At 37.4% G+C, this 23974-nt stretch overlaps 1 protein-coding gene across 1 annotated transcript; it reads right to left on the bottom strand.

The window, feature by feature from the left end:
- Window positions 1-2411: 2411 nt before the first annotated feature.
- Window positions 2412-2912, bottom strand: LOC149244228 (uncharacterized). The gene has a single exon (XM_089371477.1). It carries the CDS (start codon window positions 2910-2912, stop codon window positions 2412-2414), a length of 501 nt encoding a protein of 166 aa, XP_089227603.1.
- Between the last annotated feature and the right edge of the window lie 21062 nt (window positions 2913-23974).

Genomic DNA, 23974 nt, shown 5'->3' with positions numbered 1-23974 from the left:
CTTCCGAAATGATACCAGGAAGAATCGACTTTAGTCTATTAGCTATGACTTTTGAAATAATTTTATAGATAACATTACATAGGGTAATAGGTCTGAATTTATCAGGTGTCTTTGCTTCTTCAACCTTAGGAATGAGCGCTAAAAAGGTGGAGTTGATGGATTTTAGAATAGTTCCTGAGCGTCTGGAATCCTCAACTACCTCCCAGACCTCCTGCTTAACAGTGTTCCAACTTGTAGAAGTTGATGGTAAATCCATCTGGACCTGGTGCTTTATCGTTAGGCATACTCCTAATTGCCTCCTCCACCTCCTCCAGAGAGATTTCCCTGCTAAGGGCCCAATTCTGATCTGAGGTAATGGATTTAGGAATGGTTGCTGTGAGTTCCCTGATGGCTTCCTCTCTGTTTATAGGCGGTTCCTGTGCAATTGAGTTGAAGTGATCCGAAAGCAGAGCAGATATGTCATTATGATTCTTTAATATCTCCCCTGCATTCTTTTATAACTTAAGAATCTTGTTAGCACCTCTGTGGTCTAGAGCCGACCTGTGAAAAAATTTAGTGTTCTGCTCCCCCTCTTTTAGCCACTGGATTCTAGATTTCTGTTTCCAAAGAATCTCTTCTTGCATACATCTGCTGTGCCACTGCTGTGAAAGAACTTTTTCCTGCTCAACAGCTTCGACACTGTAGATGCCTGCTGCCCCATCTCTGTGAATCTGTTCCAATTTGCTCTCTAGAATGGCTTTCTCCTGGAAGATGTTTCCAAAAACCGTTCTATTCCACTCTTTTATCTTTTCTTTAGTTGCTTTCAGCCTCTTTTGTAGATTAAACATTTTGGAACCTCTTACCTCCAAAGGTTCAGACCACCATTTCTCAACCATTTTGAGGAAGTTAGGGTGGTCTAACCAAAACTTTTCAAATCTAAATGGTTTATTCCTAGGAGTACCCTGAACTTCGACAATAAGCGAGATTGGCCAATGATCCGACCCACCACTGGGAAGGATATCTGATTCTGCTGTTATACCATCCATTATTATGCTTTCTGAGATCAAAAATCTATCCAAGCGAGAGGCTATCAACCTCTCTCCCCCCCTTCTGTTGTTCCAGGTAAACATGCCACTCTTGGGGTGTATGTCCACCAATCTGACAGTCTCAATGAAACTTGTGAAGGCTTCCGCATCCCTATTAAGTTTCCTAAGACCCCCTTTTTTTTCCAGAAGGGTGGTTATCATATTGAAATCACCCCCCAGAATACACTTAGACCTTGGATATCGTTCAATAAGTCTGGTTATTGAATTCAAAAAATTTATTTTATCTTCTAATTTCTGAGGACCATAAATATTGATGCAAAGGAAGGACCCAAAGTTACCTGTGGGTTGAAATTCCACCGCTATGAAGTGTTTGTTCGCCTCAGCTGATAAAAACTGGATTTCCCTTGCATCCCATAGTGTTGCAAGGCCTCCTTCTCGTCCCTGGCTTTCAATCTCTAAGACTTCTAAATTTCTCCCAAGCTTCTTACATAGACTGTTCATGCTAGAGTTGCTACATTTAGTTTCTTGTAAGAATATAATTTCCGGTCTATATTTCTGGATTTTCCTCTTTAAGATTCTGTGTTTTGCATGGCTGTTAAGCCCTCTTGCATTCCACGAGATGATCTTCATGTTTAACTAAATTTCTTGGTAGGACGGGAAGGCGCTAAGTGCCTTCATCTTCCCTGAGTTTATCATTATCATGCCTAGCTCCTGTAGAACTTCACCACTAGTTCTACGACCTCTTCTTTTCTTCATCTTTGAGCTGGATGTTTTCCATAGGAGACTTTTCGAGTGGAGGCTATTGCCTTTTACTATACCTAGCTTCCTATTCTGCTTTTCTAATTCTACTTTTTGCCTTGCTATGAACAGGTCGTTTACCTTCTTGATTTCTTCTTCCGGTGCATTTTCTATTCCTCGAGCCTTCCAGTTCTCAACAATTACTGGTAGATTCATCCCCTCCCTGGCTAGCGCCTCTTCCCACTCTTGATCCTCACTTCCGCCATCACTGGTGAGCATATCAGTTTCTTCTTCCATCTCCTCTGTTCTCTCCTGCATTTGAACTTCGTTGTTGAGGTCTCCTTCATCCGTTCCTTCCCTGGTTGGTTCTTCCTTTTCATCATGCCCTGCATTTGATGTTAGGGTTTTGTGCTTGTCCTCCGAATCTGTTTCAAGATCTAAGATCACAAAAGAGTTGCTGTGGTTGTTTCTGTCTGTATTACCTTTGTTATTCTTCCTTCTATTAGCTCTCTGTCTAGACTTGGGTTTTATGAAGGTTTCTTTGTCTTTGTTGGCTTGTGCTGTTTCGGTCTCTACTTCCTTCCTAATCATAGGGCAATCTCTCATCAAATGCCCATGTTCATGACATTTGCGGCACCGGAAGGGAATCTACTCATAGTCTATGGCCTGAAAATAATCCTCGTCCCTATATTCCAGCCAGAGCCCCTCATGCAGTGCCCCGGAAACGTCCATTTCAACACAGATTCTGGCGTAAGATGTGTATCTCTTTTGTAATGTTGCTTCCGAGGCCTTGATGAATGTTCCCAACTGGTCACCAATTTGTTTCAAGGCATTTAGACCCCAATAATCTATTGGGAGAGAGAACAAATGAATCCAGACTGGGACTTGAGTAAAAGATTCTTTCTCTGGGGCGAAGTTTGGTTTCCATGGTCGCATGTACAGACCAGCTGAAGCCAGAAAGTATGGGCCACCCTCAAAAATTCTATCCTTGTCTTCTAGGTTGGAGAATACAACTGTGAAGAATCCCTTGGCTCCCAAATGAAGTTTAACATCCCCCCTCGGCTTCCATTGTTGTCTGATCCAATGACAAAGAGTCCTTTCAGATGGCCAAATACCCATAAATTTGCAAATGACAGCATGTTCTGCCATGTGCTCTCTGTATGCCTGAATCTCTGGGTCAGTTATTACTACCCTGAGGTTATTGGTATTTTTTGGTTTGCAGACCCCATTTGATGAAGAGTATCTATTGGGGCTTGTGCTTGTCTCCCCCTCCTTTTCCGGCTTTCCTTGCCTATTATCTGTTTGCTCCCTGTCTTCTCCTGCTTGTCGCTCCTCGTTTTCTGATGATTTAATTATTGAGGCGATTTTGTCTTTAGTTCCTGTCAGGCTTTCATCCACTTTGCCTTTGCCTTCCGTTGTGCTTTCTGGCTTGTCAGTTTCCCCTTGTATTTTCTCCTTATTCCTCCTGCCATTCTACTTGTTATTGTCAAGCCCAGAAATCTTGACCCCTTCCTTCTTATTTTGCCTCTGATTCTGCATGATTATCTGTTTGAAAGTAGGGGTCCCACTGGACCCCTCTGCTCCCATCCGGTCGGTTAGCTCTTGACCTTTTCGTAACAGTGCTGCGAAACGAGAGATGACCACTTCTAGCCCTGCAACGGGATTAGCACATCAGAAACCCTCACACTCTTTCTTTCACACTTGGGTAAACCTGTGATAAAATCCATTGAAACCTCCTCCCAACGTTTACTTGGACTGGATAAAGGTTGTAACAAAATCAGGGTCTTAATTGTCTCAGTTTATTTTGTTGGCAAACCAAACATTTTGCTACAAAATTTTGAATATCATATTTAAGGCCATCCCCAAAAAAATCGTTCTTTACACTATGGTAAGTTTTTAAAAACCCTGAGTGCCCTCCTAAGGGAGAGGTGTGCAATTCCAGAAGAATATTTTGTTTGAGTTGGGAATTATTAAAATGGTATAAGCAATATTTGTACCATAACGAGTCATTTTTCTAGCTAATTGTATCATATGTATTGGGATCTTGCTGCAACTTTTGAATGAGTGCCCACACTTCTTTGTCATTCTTCCATTCATCCATTGCTTCGTTTATCCAATCTGGTTGAATGATAGAAATGTCACAAAGAAATGCTTTCACATCCTCATCCTTTCTTGAGAGTGCATCTGTAACAACATTTTGATTCCCTTTTTGTAGATGATTTGAAATTCACAACCCAACATCTTTGTGACCCATTTTTGCTGCTCTTCTAAAGATAATATTTTTCTTAAAATGTATTTAAGACTAACACAATCCATTTTTACCTTGAAGTGTCTTCCCATTAGGTAAGTTCACCATTTCTTATGTGCATGTAGTATTGCCAAAATTTCCTTCTCATAAATAGCTTTGTGTAAATACTTTCCTTTGATTAGACAACTTTCAAAAGAAATGTATCTTCCTTCTTGCATTAAAACAACACCAATTCCATTTCCCGAGGCATCACATTCCATAATAAAGATTTTGTGAAGTCTGACATAGCTAAGACCGGTGCTTGGCACATTGCCTCTTTAAGATGTTCGAAGGCCTCTATTGTTTCTGGAGTCTAAGAAAATGAATCTTTCTTCAGTAAAGCTGTTAGAGGTGCTGCTATTTTCCCATAATTCTTAACAAACTTGCAATAATACCCTGTCAACTTGAGAAATATTTGCATATGCTTTATGGATGTGGGGATTTTCCATTCCTTAATGGATTTAATTTTGCTAGGGTCTACCTTAACACCTTCATGAGATACAATATGACTAAGATATTCCACCTTGTGTACTCCAAATAGACATTTGGAGGTTTTTGCATATAATATTTTCTCCTCCAATAGTTTGAGCACCTTGTCAACATGTTGAACATGATTCTTTCGAGACTTGTTGTAGATTAGTATATCATCAAAAATCTAAGACAACTTTTCTAAGGAAGGGTATGAAAATTGAATTCATAAAACCTTGAAATGTAGAAGGTGCATTGGTAAGGCCAAAAGGCATGAAAAAAAATTCATAATGACCCTTGTGAGTTATAAATGTTGTTTTCATAATGTCTTTAGTATTCATTCTGATTTGATGATATCCTGAACGAAGATCCAACTTAGTGAAGTAAATTTCTCCATGTAATTCATCCAATAATCCATCGATGATGGGAATGGGAAATTTATCTTTAATAGTGAGCTTGTTGAGCTTCCTATAATCCAGACACATGCACCACGATCCATCCTTCTTGTGCACCAATACTACTGGAGCAGAGAAATAACTTTAACTAGGTTGAATTATACCAACCTCTAGCATTTCTGTAACCATACGTTCAATTTCACTCTTTTGGGCATAGGGATATCTATAAGGTCTGATGTTTGGAGGAACAATTCATGGAATCAAATTAATAGCTTGATCATGATCACGAATAGGTGGGAGGCCTTTGGGAGTCTCAAATACCTTGGAATGATTGTCCAAGGTGTTTTGGAGATCTAGAGAAATAGATGATTTCAATGTCGGAACCTCTAGTGAACATAATTTTGCAATTACGCCTCATTGTTCTTTCTTTAGAATCTTTTTCATGCCATTAAAGTTGATTATATTTCTTGGTTTCCCTACAATACCCCTTAATTCAAATTAATTTTGTTCCAAAATTCAAGAAAAGTTTTTGAAAATTAAAAGTTATCATACCCAAAGATTGTAGCCATTGGAATATTAGTATAACATCAGCACCACCCATTGGAATAGAAAGCGTTGGAGTATTCAATACATATTCTCCCATGTATAGCTTTATATTATGGCACTTTCTAGATAAATTTATGGTTCCTCCATTTGTAACCATTACTTGACACTCTTGTGTTGCATATAGGAGGCAATTCAATTCCTTGGTTATCTTACAATGAATAAAATTATGGGTACTACTCAAATCAATCAACACTATTACCTTTTTCTTCTTGATATGTCCTTCTATCTTAAGAGTTTGAGGAGTGGTAATTCCTACCAATGAATTACAAGATATGATCAGATTCATTTCTTCTTTATCTAGGGTTGGTTCCTGGTGTATATCCTCTTATTTTTATGTTTCGTGTTCCTTTTCTTCCTCCTCTTCACAATATATGTAAAACAATTTCTTCTCAACACACTTATGACCTTTAGTGTATTTGATATCACAACTGTAACAAAGCCCTTTTGCTCTTTTTTCTTCCAATTGTTGTGGTGTCAACCTTGTATGTTTTTCAAGGCTAGAGGCAACAACACTTCCATATTTATAGTTGTGAGTGGTAGGCTTCCTTGTTGCCATAATTTTGCTTTCATTTTTTCTTGCCAACCTGAATTCCTTCTCCAATGAATAAGGTTCCCAAAGTTGAACCTCATGTTGGATGTTATCCTTTAAAGTCCCTATGAACACATCAATCCTATTCTCCTCTGGAATATCATTTACCCTTATATTGAATTTTTGGAAGTCTTAATGTGCTCCACCATTGAACCATTTTGTTTGAGATTTATCAATTGGCTAAAGAAGGTGTTTCTCTTTGTATCCTCATAATGTGCTATCATTTCCTCCGTAAAAATTGACCAAGTGATATTTTTTTATGAGAGACAAGCCATCGACACCATACAAACTCATTGGTTCCAAATATAAAGTTTCTATGTGTAACTTTTGTGTGCTTTTCACATTATGGAGACTGAAATGTTGCTCCATCTGTAGTATCCATGTTACAGGATCCTTGCCATCAAACTTCCTCATATTGATCTTTGGAACGTGGTGGGTCTTCAATCCAATGTTAGATTCTATGAAATCATGATTAACATTTCTTTTGTTCTCATCATGAGTTTCCTCTACTACCTTTTCGCCATTAGGAAACATTTCTTGTAGAAACTTTGTCAAACCTTCCTTCAAACCTTCCATGTCTTTCTTCAAATCTTAAAGTTTGTCTTTATTCAAATCATGATTAGCATTTCTTTTGTTCTCATCATGAGTTTCCTCTACTACCTTTTCGTCATTAGGAAGCCCTTTTTGTAGCCACTTTGTTAAACCGTCCTTCCAACCTTCCATGTATTTCTTCAAATCTTCAATGTTTCATTTCATTTTTTCTTCTATAGCATTGAATCCATTCTTCAAACCATCCATCTTAGCTTCTGTTACTTTTTGTGAGAGTGAAATTTGTTGCACTTGGTCTCATAATTTTGATATATCATGTTGCATTTCTTCCTCTTATACATGTGTCATAGTAGAGATTTCGGGCTTCTTACTAGGTGTTTCCATTTTCTTTATTTGGGTCATCAATTAATGATAATTATGTTTCACAGTGCCCTTTGAATCACTTCAAACAACTTTCTCAAACAAAACTTATGCAAATTAAAAAAAAAAACTACACACTTTTTTTTTTTTTTTTTTTCGCTTTGTAGGAGATCGATATTAAATTTGATGTCTCTGTAATTTCGGATGTCCAAGGTCTGAAATTTCTTCCTGTGGTAGCCCTATGAGTCCTCTTTCCAAGCCCAGAAGTCTGATTGAGATTGGATTTTCCAAGAAAGATTTATTCCAAATCTCCCACGATGACTTGATTATATACTCGTTCAGTAGAGTGAACGTGTATGAAGTTCCACGTGTCACTATTTTGACCTTCGGCTGTAAAAGTGATACCCAAAAAACTGCAGTCCATCCTCTTTCTGTGACATCTTACAATTTTTTAATCTGATGCTCATAGAGAAAGTTATGATGATTTTCCTAAGGTCACCTATTTTCAATCGAATTTTGGAGCCTGCAAAAACCATAACTTCCTCGGATCATATTTCCAAAAATATAGTGAGACAAGATCTCAAATTCATACATGAGGTTAACCAAGATTTCAACTCAAATTGGTTTTAATTTTAGCTTCTAAAGCTTTGTAGAAACAGATTTATAGTGAAAATTCCATGATGACCTGTTTGAAGAAGTGAAACCCTAGAATCCAAACCTTTGATACCAAATGTTATGGAACCAGCTCACGAAATAGAATAAGAGATAGATCAATGAATTTAGAATTAGAATCATCGAGGGTGAAACCTCCTTTACATTACAAAAATGAATAATTCTTGGATGATACAAATGACAAAACCTCCTTTCTATATATAGGGGTCTAAGGGATCACAATATAATCAAAGTCGACATAACAATAATAATGTAAGGGCACAACAATAACAATAGTGGGATTCTATGGGGAACAATAATAATAATATGGGGACAATAGGGGCACAAAAATAACAATAAGGGGCTACAATGATAATAATAATGGGGGAATACAATAGTATAATAGGGACCTAACAACAATAGACATTATACACACAAATGTTTAGGTGTAAAACCCCCTCTGGGAAAAAAAACCATTGAATGCTTCTATAATAATTTATGAGTACATTAATGCTTCAAATCCAACTGAAAGGTAATCCCCAACTCCCTATTACTCTATAAAAGAATTTAATTCTCCATCTCTAGCTGGAAGGACACTCCAAAACCCTAGAAAGCTCCAACTTTCCCAAGCACCACCCTTTATGATAAGCTTGACAACTATTGTGGATTCCCATACTAGTGACAATGCCCACAAATAAACTTATGCAAATTTATGTGGGCTTCCATACCAGGTACAATGATCCACTTACACTTATTTTCAATAAGACCCTTTCTACCAATACTTTTAATGATCAACAAATGATGATGTCAGGAGAAAATTTAAACCCTTGATGTAGACATACTTTAACTCTTAATACTTAACTGTTGAACTACATGCTAATAGAACTTCTCTTACTTCTGATCAAGTTCTCAATATCTTAAGTCTTGCCTTGACTTTCAAACTAAATTATTACTACAAGTGATAGGACAAAACAACCTTTGTTGTTATATTGAGCTGCTACTGAACACCTTGAGGCATACCATTGTAGAATGAAAATCAACATTGTACTTCGTACAAAACTTAGAAGTGAAACCTTTATGCATGTTGTTATATAGACCCTGTGAGATTTTATTGTTGCATGATTATCAGATAGCTACAAAAATCCTTATCCAAAATGCAGCTTGGATGTATTCTATATATTTTCAAGTGTTTCAAATAGAATATAATAGTGAATAAAATGAACTCAAGCAAATGTGTGTCTCTATATGTTGCACTCATACCATGTGAACAATCAATTAACTCTTAGAATCCTCTCTATCTTGTTGTATACATTTCTAGAATTTTGAATTTGGAAGATAGGAGTACAATAACAATAATAGCTACAATTATATGAATTAGTGAATGCAAGGTTGCAACATACCTTCACTGTGATTGCTCTAATTTGCTTATTTAGAAGGAGTTTACACTAGTTGTTGAGGATTGAAACTGAAGAAGTTTGTTTCTATAGGTTAGATTGATTTCTTCAACGGAGTAGTAGTATATGTGTGTGTGTGTGTGTGTGTGTGTATATATATATATATATATATATATATATATATATGTATGTATGTATGTATGTATATAAAGCTAAGCTACCTCAGCATGGAGCACCACTTTAAGATATGTACAAACATCAAGCCTTCAAAACAACCACACTATGCCATAATTCAAATAGAAGCTTCATAAAATAAGGCCACAAGAAGATACTGATTCAAGTCTTTGAAAACAAGTTCATAGACCCTTACTTCAAACCCAAAAAAATTGAGATAAGTCTTAATTTCTTTTTTTCCTCATTAAAATTGACTGCAACAAAACCACATGTATAAATTTAACAAGATAAATCTTTCAGGCTTCGACGAAAGCATCAGAGATTAGGGATAGAAATCTGATTTTATTTTCCCCTTAAACATCATAAAAAATCTACAATTGATCTCAGGTATCTAAGCCATACAACCATAGTTTCTTCAAAGAGTTTCAATGCCCTAATGGGGTCAAGTTTGAGAGAGAAAGCACAATTCCTCAACCACAAAAAATTACCATATATGCTTTGGATTGATGTCGTAAAGAAGGGCCTAAGTCCTTTTCCTGCAATAGACAAACAAGAAATCGAAAACCATATAAAATTCAAGTGAAAACCCCTTTTGTCTGATGTGTCTTAGTCTTCACAGGGGCCAAAAATTTCTTTAGGACTACTACTTCACTAGTTCCCATAGAGACAATCCTCCTTTGGTTCTTATGGAAGAAAAAATTACAAAATAATAACTGCAATAACCATCAGTCTTTCTCCTGTAAGAGATCTGCCCAAACAAGTCCTTCAACCTAGCCAAAACACAAACAAACCTACCCTTTTGCCTCTCATATGATTTGACACTATTCCACAAGGCCAAGGTTGATTTTAGAACATAAAATGATTCAAAGAATAATCATTTGAGTGCATACATTAAATGATAATTCAAGTGTCCTTTTAATAGACATAGGAGCGGATTTAGAGGATGCAATGATTCTTATTTTGGAAGGAAGAAATTTGAATTTAAAATCGAAATTACATTTGATGGCCAACAAATCTTAATAATAAGATTTTGTTCAAATTTTTGGAATCATTTTAATGATTGAGGAAGGGATAGATCATTTTACCATTTGATTTGACCAAGTAGAGTTGCCATGTCATTATCCTTTTGGGGTTTTTACCCACTAATTTGGTCCTTTAATTTCAATCAAGCGTAACTTATAAAAAATGAAGGCTCTTGTGATGTGCTACATACCACTAGAAACAAATCGATGAGAAGAATCCGTGAAGGATGATATTAACCAAAAAATCCATTAATTCCCATGTCATATTAGTTTACAAAGAGGAAAAGCATATCCTGGTGCTTCTTGGTTTGATGTCAATGACAACCACATATCAACAATCTCCCCCTTTGGCATTGATGGAAACACACATACTCCCTTTGCAATCACTGCTCCCCAACTTTATGCCTCTAATCTTCCTGAACTAATTTCTCTCCCCCTTTGACATCAATGGCAAAGGGTGACACCCCCTGATAATCTACTTGTTGTTGTGTACCTTTAACCTTCCTTTGCTCCCCCTGTGTATTTTTCTAAATAAAGAACCTTTCAATGTGCACTTGGTAGAATCTGAAGTTGTTTTAAAAGATACTCAAATGTCTCATGCAGTAATTGTTTGGTGATGATGTTAGCTATTTGTTCCTTTGTCCCAATATATTCCACTTGGATATTCCTCTTTTCAACTATGAAAATTCCTTAATTTAACATATTAGAAACCCCTATTGCAATTACTGGTTTACAATCTTTTACTTGTTCTTTGCATTAACAAGTTATTTAATTGCATAAACATCGAAGTAAACACTATTGCAGCCTTCAAAAATATACAAATCATGCACTGAAATAAACTGAGACAATAACACAAGGGACACCGTTATTTTTGGACAATCGTCCCCAGAAAAATCCAGTTCGGGAAAACCAGTGCAACATATAAAGGGTTTGTAGTATTAAGAAGATTTTGTGAATACAACTAGGGTGCCAAAATGGCTCACCCAAAAGAGAATATCCTTGGAAGTATCACCTCTATCCGGAGATAGATATTCCGAAAAATCAGCAACCATATGATCAAACCCCATAGCGACTCCGGTTGTTCCTTATGCTAGATAGCAAAAGCTGCTCCAAGCACTGCTCTAGGAGCTATGTCACCCTATCTCAGCTCAGAATCTGTTGATCTACTCCCAGTCTACCCCACAAAATCTCCCCAGTGCTGCCTCTGAGTTCCAACATCAGCCTCTACGACTTCTGAGTCATATTTCTGTGTCCTTTGCGTCAGCTCTTCGGCCTCTGCGTCAACCCTTCTAGGGCCTACACTGTCTCTCTTGGAACTACACTACCTCTCTGCTATGTATTATTCAACCTTGAATGAAAATCCCTTGTTGAACTTCCCCTCGCTGCAACTCTGATCACTAACTCGATTTCATCCGCAAACCTTGCCCCAGAAAATCGAATTCTTTGATCACTTTATGTATCTTCAACTGATCCTCAAGCCTCCTCTTATACTTTTCTTCTTGATGAATCAACGATTGATATTAAGTCCTTAATAGACGATTAAGATTATAACTAGCTTGATCCTCACCACTTATAACTTTATGACCCATGTTTTATTAATACACATTAATATTTTTATTTTCCTAAGTTTAGACTTAGGAACCCATTAAAAATATTAATTATTTTAATAACTCCTCATCCGGGTGGAATTTATCCAAATGATTTTCAGGTCTTGGAGATCTCATGCGCCTTAGCCTGTCAACCAATTTTCAAGCTTAGAGCACATTTGATGCTACCCAAAATAAAAAATCCCTCTTATCAAGGAATGTGCTTTAGCAATGCTTCACCATAGAAGCATCACACTAATCCTTGACATCGGTCCTCTGTGTGGGTTATTGGCCTGCTACACCACATCCACTGCATTATTGTTTCTTGTATTGTTGCCCATGACACTATCACTTCCACTTCCACATTCGTACTGCAGCTCCTTCTTAACACGCTGCATCATGTTGCCCATAGCACTGTCACTACTAACTACTGCACTACAACTCAGTTACCAAGAAGTAAGTAAATGAATTTACCCAAACAATGACATCTTGGTTAGTCTGGAAGCCACATCATGATGAAGCTACCTCTATTGCTATCTTATGCTCCCTTTGCTACCACCACGTTGTTGCAACCTCTTCTGTGCCTCTCGCATTGCTGCAACCTCCACTGTGTTGTTGCAGACTTATGCACTCTAGCACTGCCTTGCTACTCCCTCACACCTTGTTCCATCCGATAACTATCATAATTCTACTATCTTTAAGGGCTCCCATAGCCATATGTGATCCAAGAGTTTTGGCACCTCAAGGATCCTGCCCGTCACTCTGTAGTCTTCTTGACTACAGCTCCAAGTCTCCCCACCTCTTCTCTAGAGGTGCATGAGCACTCATGGCACAATCATCACCAATCTCGACATCCTTCTCTGCCTTTGTTGGAGCAGCTTTTGAGTTAGAAGCTTCTCCCTTGCCTTTCTTCCTGGGGCATTGAGAGGCATAATGTCCCAACCCCCCATAGTTGAAGCACTTGACCTTGGAGATGTATTTTGTATTCCTCTTATGTAGCCCGTATTGTCCTGCTGACTCGAGAGCTGCATCCTCCTCCTCCTCCTCCTTCTTGATTTGAACTCCCTTACTACTACTCCCTGCGTTAGTCAATATCCTAAGATCTTCCTGTCGAAGAGCTACGCATAACTCCTTCCAACTGGGGAGAGTTTCTCTGCCCAAAATGCTTTGGACAAACGTCTCCCACTCCTTGGAGACCGAATTCAGTGTAGTCCTGACTATGAACTTTGGATCTGATGTAGATTCCATGGAAGTAAGATGGTCACGAATCCCTTGCAACCTTTAAAGGAAGGGATCTATCTCCTATCCTTTCTGCATCTGATATTGTCTCAGTTGACTTTATAGTAGCATCTTTCGTTGCATGGAAGAGCCCCAATATAAGGTGGTCAGGGTCTCCCACATCTCCCTTGTTGTTTTCTTCTCATCAATGTATGGTACTACATGACCTTTGACCCCATCTAGGATCATGCACTTGGCCTTAGCCTGGGCTTCCTCGTATTTCTTCAATGGATCAACATCAACTAGTTCAACAACAACCTTCAAGGCATAGTCCTTGATGCGATGTTTGTCTAGGATTGTCAGGATCCTAGCCTTCCAGATGACAAAATTAGATGCTCTGTCCAATATGTCCTGATCCCTCTACCCATTCATTTCCATCTCTACTCCTCTTCTCTAGACTCCCTCTGAGTCCTGATTTCCCTCTTGGAAATCCTTTAGCCAACCATCAAATCACTCCTCTCCAATCCTCCTTTGCCACTGCAACCTGTATCTAGATTTCTTGGTTAGAAATATGTTGAGGTAATGCTTCCCTCTACCCTGGTTCAGTCTCCTTAGACATTGTTCTGCACCAACAGAACCAGTGTCCCACCAGCTCGTCAAATTAAAATCTACACAACTCCCTTAGCCCTACAACTCAAAGAATTTGATCCCTTCAGGCTCTGCACAATCTCTGCGTGGGATGAACCTGCTCCTCCCGACCAACTGCGTCAATCCTTCCTAGCTTAGAAATATGACGTGGCTCTGCGTGAGCCTAATCTTCCCTCCTCTGCCTTTGCAATGACCCTTCTCCTAGCTTGGAGTGTTGATGTAGGCACTGCGTGAGCATTTGCATCACACTCTTTGTACTATGTCACTCCTCCTCTTGCCTCTTCAGCTCTGGAAAAATGCTCTCTCTCAAGACAACTAATTCTCTATAGAAAATTCACAGATTTCTAGGTTGGTGTCTTCAGTTGCCTATGATCTGCAATTCCTCTGATACCATGTGAAAATTCCTGAATCTAACACATGAGAAACCCCTATTTCAATTAATGGTTTACAATCTCCTACTTGTTCTTTACATTAACAAGTTATTTAATTGCAAAAACATCGAAGTAAACATTATTGCAGCCTTCACAAATATACATATCATGCACTAAAATAAACTGAGACAATAACACAAGGGACACCATTATTTTTGGACAATCGTCCCTGGAGAACTCAATTTGGCAAAACCAGTGTAGCATATAGAGGGTTTGTATTATTAAGAAGATTTCGTGAATACAACTAGGGTGCTAGAAATGGCTCACCCAACAGAGAATATCCTTGGCAGTAGCACCTCTATCCAGAGATAGATATTCTGGCAAATTAGCAACCGGATGATCAAACCCCATAGCGACTCCGATTGTTCCTTATGTTAGAAAGTGAAATTTTCTCCAACCACTACTCTAGAACTATGTCACTACTCTAGGAGCTATGTCACCCTATCTTGGCTCAGAATTTGCTGATTTGCTCCTAGTCTGCCCCACAAAATCTCCCCGGCACTACCTCTGAGGCCTAGCATCAACCTCTATGGCTTTTGTGTCACCTACCTCAACCTTCTACGTCCCCTGCGTCAGCTCTTCGGCCTCTGTGTCAACCATTCTAGGACCTACGATGTCTCTCCCAGCATTGTACTACCTCTTTGCTATGTATTCTTCAGCCTCGGATGAAAATCCCTTGTTGAACTACCCCTCGTTGCAACTATGATCACTAACTCGATTTCCTCGGCAAACCTCGCCCCAAAAAATTGAATTCTTTGATCACTTGGTGCATCTTCAACTAACCCTCAAGCCTCCTCTTATACTTTTCCTATTGATGAATCAACAGTCAAGATTAAGTCCCTAATCAATGGCTAAGATTAGAACTAGCTTGATCCTTGTTACTTAGAACTTTCTCACAAATATTTATTAATACACATTAATATTTTTATTTTCCTAAGTTTAGACTTAGGAACCCATTAAAATATTAATTATTTTAATAACTCGTCATCCGGGTGGAATATCTCCAAACGATTTTTGGTTCTTGGATATCTCATGTGCATTAGCCTCTCCGCCAATTTTCAAGGCTAGAGCACATCTGATGCTACCAAAAATCAACAACAACCTTCTCTCAAACAAAGTGATACTTGATAGGAATGTGTTTTCTTTTTTAATGAATGACAAAACCCTTGGAGATGCTTATGGCACCAATTTTATCGCAAAAGATCAAATGGTATCATCAAATATCACCTAAATACCCTGAAATGTTTGTTTCATCCAAATAACCTAATTACAACATGTTGCTGCTGTGATATATTCTGCTTCCACTATAGATAAGGAGGCTGACGACTACTTCTTTCTCAACCATGAAACAAGACATGCACCTAGATAAAAAGTTGCTCCATTAGTGCTTTTATGATCATCAACACTTCCTACCCGATATGCATCTATATAAGTTGTGATAGCTAAGTCATTACATTTTGGTTACCATAAGCCAAAATCTATTGTTCCTCTGAGATATCAAAATATTCTCTTCACTGTAATGACATGGGACTCTTTCGGTGTTGCTTGGAAATGTGCTACCTATTCAACTTCCTTCATCACATGTGCCCTGGAAGTTGTTACATATAAAAGACTGCTAATCATGGATCTATAAATCCTTTGATCCACATCCTTGGATAAGTCATCTATGCTCAACTTGTAACCAATCACCATTGGGGTGCTAACCGGTTTGCAATCTTCCTTCTAAAATATTTTCAACATTTCTTTGATATATTTGGTTTGATAGATAAATATCTGCTTGTCTTCTTCAGATATATGAAGTCCTAAGAAGAAGGTAAACTCTCCAAGCAATGAAATCTTAAACTCACTCTGCATATATGTTGCAAACTTCTTGCTTAACTTGTCATCATTGCTGCCAAAGATAATGTCATCTACGTATACTTCAATGATGGTAAAGTTGTCAAGTTCAAAATTTACATAAAGGTTTCTATCAACATTTCTTATAGGCCAATGATGTAAACCTGTCGCTGAGAGCGAGGAAACTTTCCAATTTATTATGTGGAATCTACGACTGTGGACAAAAGTATATTCCCTAGATTGGGTGATGGGCACAAGCTATAGAGAACCTAAATATTTCCAAACATTTGAGGACATAATACTAACAAACATGCCTTCATCTATAATTGTTCCAGGTATGGTCATATTATAATCATATTATAATCTTGTACTATGATTTTTTAAGGGCAGATAAGGAGGAAGACGATATCCTGCTAGTCAATTCCAATCAAAGGAAGTGACCATACTACTTGGATGGGGTGTCATGGGAACGGGATAAATTCCCCCTTGTGCTATGGGAATGAGGTGACTTTTCTCATGTACTGTTAGAATGGTTGGATTTCCCCCACATTCATTAGAATTTGAAGAAACAAGAAGAACCTAAACGGTATGAGGTTCACTCTCTACGGGAAAGGTATGATCGACCGAAGGTGGAATCAAGTCAAAAATTTTCTCAACCAATGGTTGGGGAGTAATAGACTCATGGGATCCACATTCAGAGAGAGTAGGATTGACTAGATATGGATTATGATCAATCACATCATCGACTAGTGGAGGATTGGGAGAAATCTTTTGATAAACAACCAAAAGACGAGGCTGAGAAGCTGTAAGGTTTTCCAAAACTTTTGAGGCTTCATCCATATAAGGACAAAGGTGAATAGGATGATTCTCTTCACATAAAATACAGGGAAACTTTATTTTACCCTTTTCCCATGGACCTTACTATCACTATGTGATGCTTTATCACCAGGATGATTTCCAGAAGCTGATGTGACCCTGTGGACCACACTTCTAATATCTTGGGAATACCATGACAATCTCTAATAAGGTGGTCACCCTTACATAACTTTCAAGGGAATTTAACTTTGTGGGGTTCATTGGAAGGTTCCTCCATACTGGTTGCATGAGTAGAAATGGTTTCTTGGTTGCCCCCTTGCTTATTTTTCTTCTTCTTAAGCTTCCTTTTCTTCTTCTTCTTATCCACATGGTTACTAACTTTGAGGCTTTCACCAGATGAAGAGGAAGAATAGGAGGAAGACCTAAAATGAGAAGAATTAAAAGGGTCAACATTAGGATCAACCTTTTCAGGTGGAGGATTACTTGGCTGAGGAGCAGTTTGGAAATTCAGAACCATAGAGGCCGCAAACAACCAACTAGAAAACCAATGGTAAATTCAGGAAGGGACAACGGTTCCATATAAGGAGCACCAATATTTCCAAAATGAGGAAAGGGACCAAGATTCCCATTCGAGTGGTTTCTTTGATTGGTGTACTTAGGAACTGTTTCCATCAATCTCAACCTAAGATCCACTAAGGAGTTGTTCCACTGGGAGGATGTTATTCCACGAAAAATTAATTGATTTTAAAAATTAACAACAAAAATAAATCAAAGGGGGTAATCTAGGCATAAAGGTTTACCGAGCAACCATGAACTGCAATATACACCTTCGAGAACCAGGGACTTAATGTACGTGCATAAAATTTCCTTAAATGCTATGTTCAGGGTATCATGGTATACAGGGCAGCTGACTTGGTTACCTATGGAAAGGATAACAACCTATAAGGGACTCCCAAAATATAATCAACAGTACATGGGTGTATAGTCCGTAGTAGTGTTGTCTAATGCATAACCGTTCGATGAGAGAATTCCCATATAATTTTGATGAAGCGCCATCTAATATAACCTAAGGTACATGGAGTACGATCCTATACACTTAGGTACGTGGAACGAGATATAACCCCTTGGATGCAACGCTAGAAAACAACGACAAATCCTACATTTAATGACATTAGAACATGTCTCTAGCCTAGTCATCTAAATGTTTGTGCTAATGTTATAAATGATCCTTACATTGATTCAATAAATTTTAATGTTTATCTTCAATTAAGTTTTAGTTTTATGGCTCACCACGAGTTTCACCTGAATTCCATAAAATGCAAACTAGCAAGAAGAAATCAAATATTTCTCTTTCAATGAAAAAAAATCTAAGGAAGGGAAGAGATAAAGAGTATGCAAGATATAAAATGCAGCAAAAAATGTGCAAAGTATGATTCTCTTTTCAATTCAACTGTTCCAATATTGATACACACACAAAACCCTATATGCCAATGAAAATATTTTTCTTTTCAATTCTTCTTAATTCTCAAATACGATGAAAACTAAGATGAAATTATAATCAATGATTCAAACAATATTTTCAGAACAACGACTAGAACACCAATTCATTCACACAATCAATGATCAAACAAAATCAGTTTGCTAATGACCTGATAATAAGAACAAAAGAAAATATAAATAAATCCTTACCAAAGGCACTCAAAATAAAAAGAAAACCAAATTGAGGCTTCAAAGGGACCACAAGACACTCAAAGACTCAAGGAATAGAAGTTGGAACAAGGTTGATCAAAGAGAAAACCAAGAGAAAGGAAAACCCACGCATGAACAGGGGCCAACATAGGTGCCGAAGAGGCACCAGTGTTATGCAATGCAGGCATAGAGAAGGCTCCGCAGGGGTGCAATGCTCTCTCCCTAGACCACAGGGTGTGGTGATCAAGGAAAGCCAAGTTCCGACATAAAAAATGCAAGCAAAGCTCAATGTAAGGTCTTCCTTGATCTGTTATTGACTGAGTAACATTGTGAAGGTATGAAGAAGAGGTAGAAAAAGCAATAAGGACAAAGAAACCACCAACTGCATACACTGATCCCCATTTGAGTCGTCAATTTGTTATGCAAAATCTACGACTGTGGAAAAAAGTATCTTCCCTAGTCTAGGTGGCCTAGCCTAGAACAAAAGGAAGGAAGAGAAGTTATTGTTTCCCTTAAAGTAAATTGTTAGGTCCCTATAATACTAGTGATTACCCCATTACTATTTTCATTGTAGCCCTTATTTTTATTATTGTGCCCCTATTGTCCCCATATTTTTATTATTGTGCCCCATAGAAGCCCACTAATTTTATTGTTGTACCCTTATATTATTATTGTTATGTCGAATTTGGTTATATTGTGACCCCTTACACTCCTATATATAGAAAGGAGGTTTTGTCATTTGTATCATCGAAGAATTGTTCATTTGTGTAATGTAAAGGAGGTTTCCCCCTCGAAGAGGGTGATTTTGAAGTCGTTGATCTATTTTTTCTATCTTTTTGTGAGCTGGTTTCATAACATTTGGTATCAGAGCTTTGGATTCTAGGGTTTCACTACTCCAAACCAAGTCATCGTGGAATTTTCGCTATAACTTGTGTTTGGCGATGTTTAAGAAGATAAAATAAAACTCATTTAAGAAGAAATCACGAGGACCCTCGAGTCCAAATTTCAGATCTTGTTGCACTATATGTTTGGAGATACGATCCAAGGAAGTTAGGTTTTTTGTAGGCTCTCAAATTACATCCCAAACAGTTGACCTTGGGAAAATCTTCATAAATTTCTCTCTGAATATCAGATGGAAATTTCGTAAGAAGTTACAAAAATAGGATGAACTTTGGTTTTTTTGCAATGTTTTCAGGTCTGAAGATTGAAATACTGACACCTGGAACTTTGTACAAGTTAGATTTAGAGAAAAAGTGTATAATCAAGTCATCTTGGGATATTGGGCATAACTCTTTCTTGGAGAATCCAATTTCGATCAGACTGGTGGCATTGGAAAGAGGACTCAGAGGGATACCACATTTTTCAATTTTAGACCTTGGAGATTCGAAATTTTAGAGATACATCAGATTCTATTTATCAATCTCCTACAAAGTGAAAAAATGTGTGTAGTTTTTTTAAAATTTTTCATAAGTTTGGTTTGAAAAATTAGTTTGAAGGAATTCAAAGGGAATAGTCAAGAATAATTATCATTAATTGAGGCCCTAAAGAAAGAAAATGGAAACACCTAGTAAGCAACATGAAAGCTCTAACATGACTCATGAAGAAGAGGAAAAAATGCAACATGATATATCAAAATTACGAGACTAAGTGCAACAAATTTCACTCTCACAAAAAGTAATAGAAGCTAAGATGGAAGGTTTAAAGAAAGGCATGGAAGATAAGATGGATGGTTTAAAGAAAGGCGTGGAAGCTAAGATGGATGGTATGAAAGACAACATTGAATATTGGAAGAAATACATGGAAGGTTGGAAGGAAGGTTTGACAGATTTGCTACAAGAAAGGCTTCCTAATGGCATAAAGGTAGTACAATAAACTCAGAATGAGAACAAAATAAATGTTAATCATGGTTCAAAGAATGACAACATTGAATATTTGAAGAAATACCTGGAAGGTTTGAAGGAAGGTTTGACAAATTTTCTACAAGAAAGGCTTCCTAATGGCGAAAAGGTAATAGAGAAAAATCATGATGAGAACAAAATAAATGTTAATCATGATTTCATAGACTCTAACATTGGATTGAAGACCCATCATGTTCCAAAGATCGATATGAGGAAGTTTGATGGCAAGGATCCTGTAACATGGATACTACATATGGAGCAATATTTCGATCTCCATGATGTGCAAAACACACAAAAGGTACGCATTGCAACTTTATATTTGGAACCAAATTAGTATGTATGGTATCGATGGCTTTTCTCTCATATACAAATTGTCACTTGGGCAATTTTTACGGAAGAAATGATACCACATTATGAGGATACAAAAAGAAGCACTTTTTTTAGCCAATTGATAAATCTCAAACAAAAGGGTTCAATTATGGAGCACATTGAGGACTTCCAAAAATTGAATATAAGGGTAAAACATATTCCAGAGGAACATAGGATTGATGTGTTCATAGGGACTTTAAAGGATAACATCCAACATGAAGTTCACCTTTGCGAACTTGATTCATTGGAGAAGGCATTCAGGTTGGCAAGAAAAAATGAAAGCAAAATTATGGTAACAAGGAAGCCTACCACTCACAACTATAAAGATGGAAGTGTTGTAGCCCCTCGCCTTCCATAACCTACAAGGTTGACACCACAACAATTGGAAAAAAAAAGAGAAAAAGGGTTCTGTTACAGTTGTGATAGTAAATGCACTGAAGGTCATAAGTGCGCTAAGAAGAAATTATTTTACATAGACTGTGAAGAGGAGGAAGAAAAGGAACAAGAAACGTCAAAAGAAGAGGGTATACACTAGGAAAAAACCCAAAAGAATGAAGAAATGAATCCGAACATATCTTGTAATGCATTGGCCAAAATTACCATGTCTCAAACTATCAAGATAAAAGGACATATCAAGAAGAAAAAGGTAATAGTGTTGATTGATTCGAGAAGTACCCATAATTTTATTCATTGTAAGAAATCCAAGGAATTGAATTGCTTCCTATGTCCCACACCAGAGTGTCAAGTAATGGTTGCAAGTGGAGGAACCATAAATTGTCCTAGAAAGTGCCATAATATCAAGCTATCAATGGGAGAATATGTATTGAATAGCCCAATGCTTTCCATTCCAATGGGTGGTGCTGATGTTGTACTAGGAGTCTAATGACTACAATCCTTGGGTACAATAGCTTTCATTTTTCAAGAACTTTTCATGAAATTTCTTCGGAAGGAAGGGAAGTTGAATTAATGGGTATCACAGGGAAATCATAAAAGATAATCAACTCTAATGGAATGAAAAAGATTATAATGAAAGAACAATGAGGCGTAATTGCACAAGTATGTTCGCTAGAGTTTCCCACATCGAAATCATCTATTTCCCCAGATCTCAAAAAATTCTTGGACATTCATTCCAAGTTATTTGAGACTCCCAAGGCCTCCCACCTATTCGTGATCATGATCATGCTATTCATTTGATTCTAGGAAGTGTTCCTCCAAACATTAGGCCTTATAGATATCCCTATGCCCAAAAGGGTGAAATTGAATGTATGGTTGCAAAAATGCTAGAGGCTGGTATAATTAAACCTAGTCAAAGTTCTTTCTCTACTCCGGTAGTATTGGTGCACAAGAAGGATGGGTCATGGTGCATGTGTCTGGATTATAGGGAGCTCAATAAGCTCACTATTATAGATAAATTTCCCATTCCTGTCATTGAGGAATTATTGGATGAATTTAATGGATCAATTTACTTCACGAAGTTTGATCTTCATTCAGGATATCATCAAATTAGACTGAAGACTGAAGACATTCCAAAAACAACATTTAGAACTCATGAGGGTCATTATGAATTTTTGGTCATGCCTTTCGGCCTTACCAATGCACCTTCTACATTTCAAGGTTTGATAAATTCCATTTTCAAACTCTTCCTTAGAAAATTTATGTTAGTATTTTTGATGATATACTAATCTACAACAAGTCTTGGAAGGATTATGTTCAACATGTTGACAGGGTGCTCAAACTATTAGAGAAGAAACAATTATATGCAAAAGCTCCAAATGTTTCTTTGGAGTACAAGAGGTGGAATATCTGGGTCATATTGTATCTCATGAAGGCATTAAGGTAGAACCTAGCAAAATTAAATCCATTAAGGAATGGAAAATCCCCACTTCCATAAAGCATCTGCAAGGATTTCTCAGGTTGACAGGGTATTATCGCAATTTTGTTAAGAATTATGGGAGAATAGAAGCACCTCTAACAACATTTATCGAAGAAATATGCATTTTCATGGACTCCAGAAGCAATGAAGGCCTTTGAACATCTTAAAGAGGTAATGTACCAAGCACTGGTCTTAGCTACATCAGACTTCACAAAAACATTTATTGTGGAATGTGATGCCTTAGGAAATGGAATTGGTGTTGTTTTAATGCAAGAAGAAAGATCCATTGCTTTTGAAAGTCGTCCAATCAAATGAAAATATTTACACAAAGCTATTTATGAGAAGGAAATGTTTGGAATACTACATGCACTTAAGAAATGGCGACCCTACCTACTGGGAAGACACTTCAAGGTAAAAACAGATCATGATAGTCTTAATTTTTTTTTAGGAAAAATATTATCTTTAGAAGAGCAACAAAAATGGGTTACAAAGATGTTGGGTTATGACTTTGAAATCATCTACAAAAAAGGGAAGCAAAATGTTGTGGCAGATGCACTCGTAAGAAAGGATGAGGATGTGGAATCGCTTTGCTCCATTTCTATTATCTAACCAAATTGGATAAACGAAGCAAGAGATGAATAGAAGAATGACGAAGAAGTGTGGGAACTCTTTCAAAATCTACAAAAAGATCCTAGTACATCTAATACATTTAGCTAGAAAAATGATTCGTTATGGTACAAATATCGCTTATACCTAGGTAATAATTCCCAACTTAGACACAAGATTCTTATGGAATTGCACACTTCTACCTTAGGAGGGCACTCAGGATTTTTAAAAACTTACCACAGGGTTAAGAAGGAATTTTTTTGGGATGGCCTTAAATCAAATATTCAAAATTTTGTGGCAGAATGTTTGGTTTGCAACAAAATAAAGTTGAAACAATTAAGACCCCAGGTCTATTACAACCTTTATCCATTCCAAGCCAACGTTGGGAGGAGGCTTCAATGGATTTTATCACAGGTTTACCCAAGTCCGAAGGAAAGAGTGTCATCATGGTGGTAGTTGACATACTTACCAAGTATGCACACTTTTTTGCTTTATCTCATCCATTTAAATCCAGTTCATTTTATACGGTCTTTATGGAAACAATTCAAAAGCTACATGGAAACCCAAAGAGTAAAGTAAGTGACATAGATCCTATTTTCATTTGAAATTTTTGGATAGAATTATTTTCTTGTCTGGGTACTCAGTTAGCTCATAGCTCATCTTATCATCCTCAATCTTATGGGAAAACTGAGATAGTAAACAAATGTTTGGAAGGATATCTTTGTTGCTTTGTCTCTGATAAACAG

The sequence above is a fragment of the Pinus tabuliformis genome, chromosome 8, assembly GCF_031772625.1.
Source record: "Pinus tabuliformis cultivar Carrire ecotype Pingquan chromosome 8, CPIR1, whole genome shotgun sequence".
Classification (NCBI taxonomy): domain Eukaryota; kingdom Viridiplantae; phylum Streptophyta; class Pinopsida; order Pinales; family Pinaceae; genus Pinus; species Pinus tabuliformis.
The sequence above is the reverse complement of the archived record's forward strand: the minus strand, read 5'-3'. Positions and strand labels throughout refer to the sequence as shown.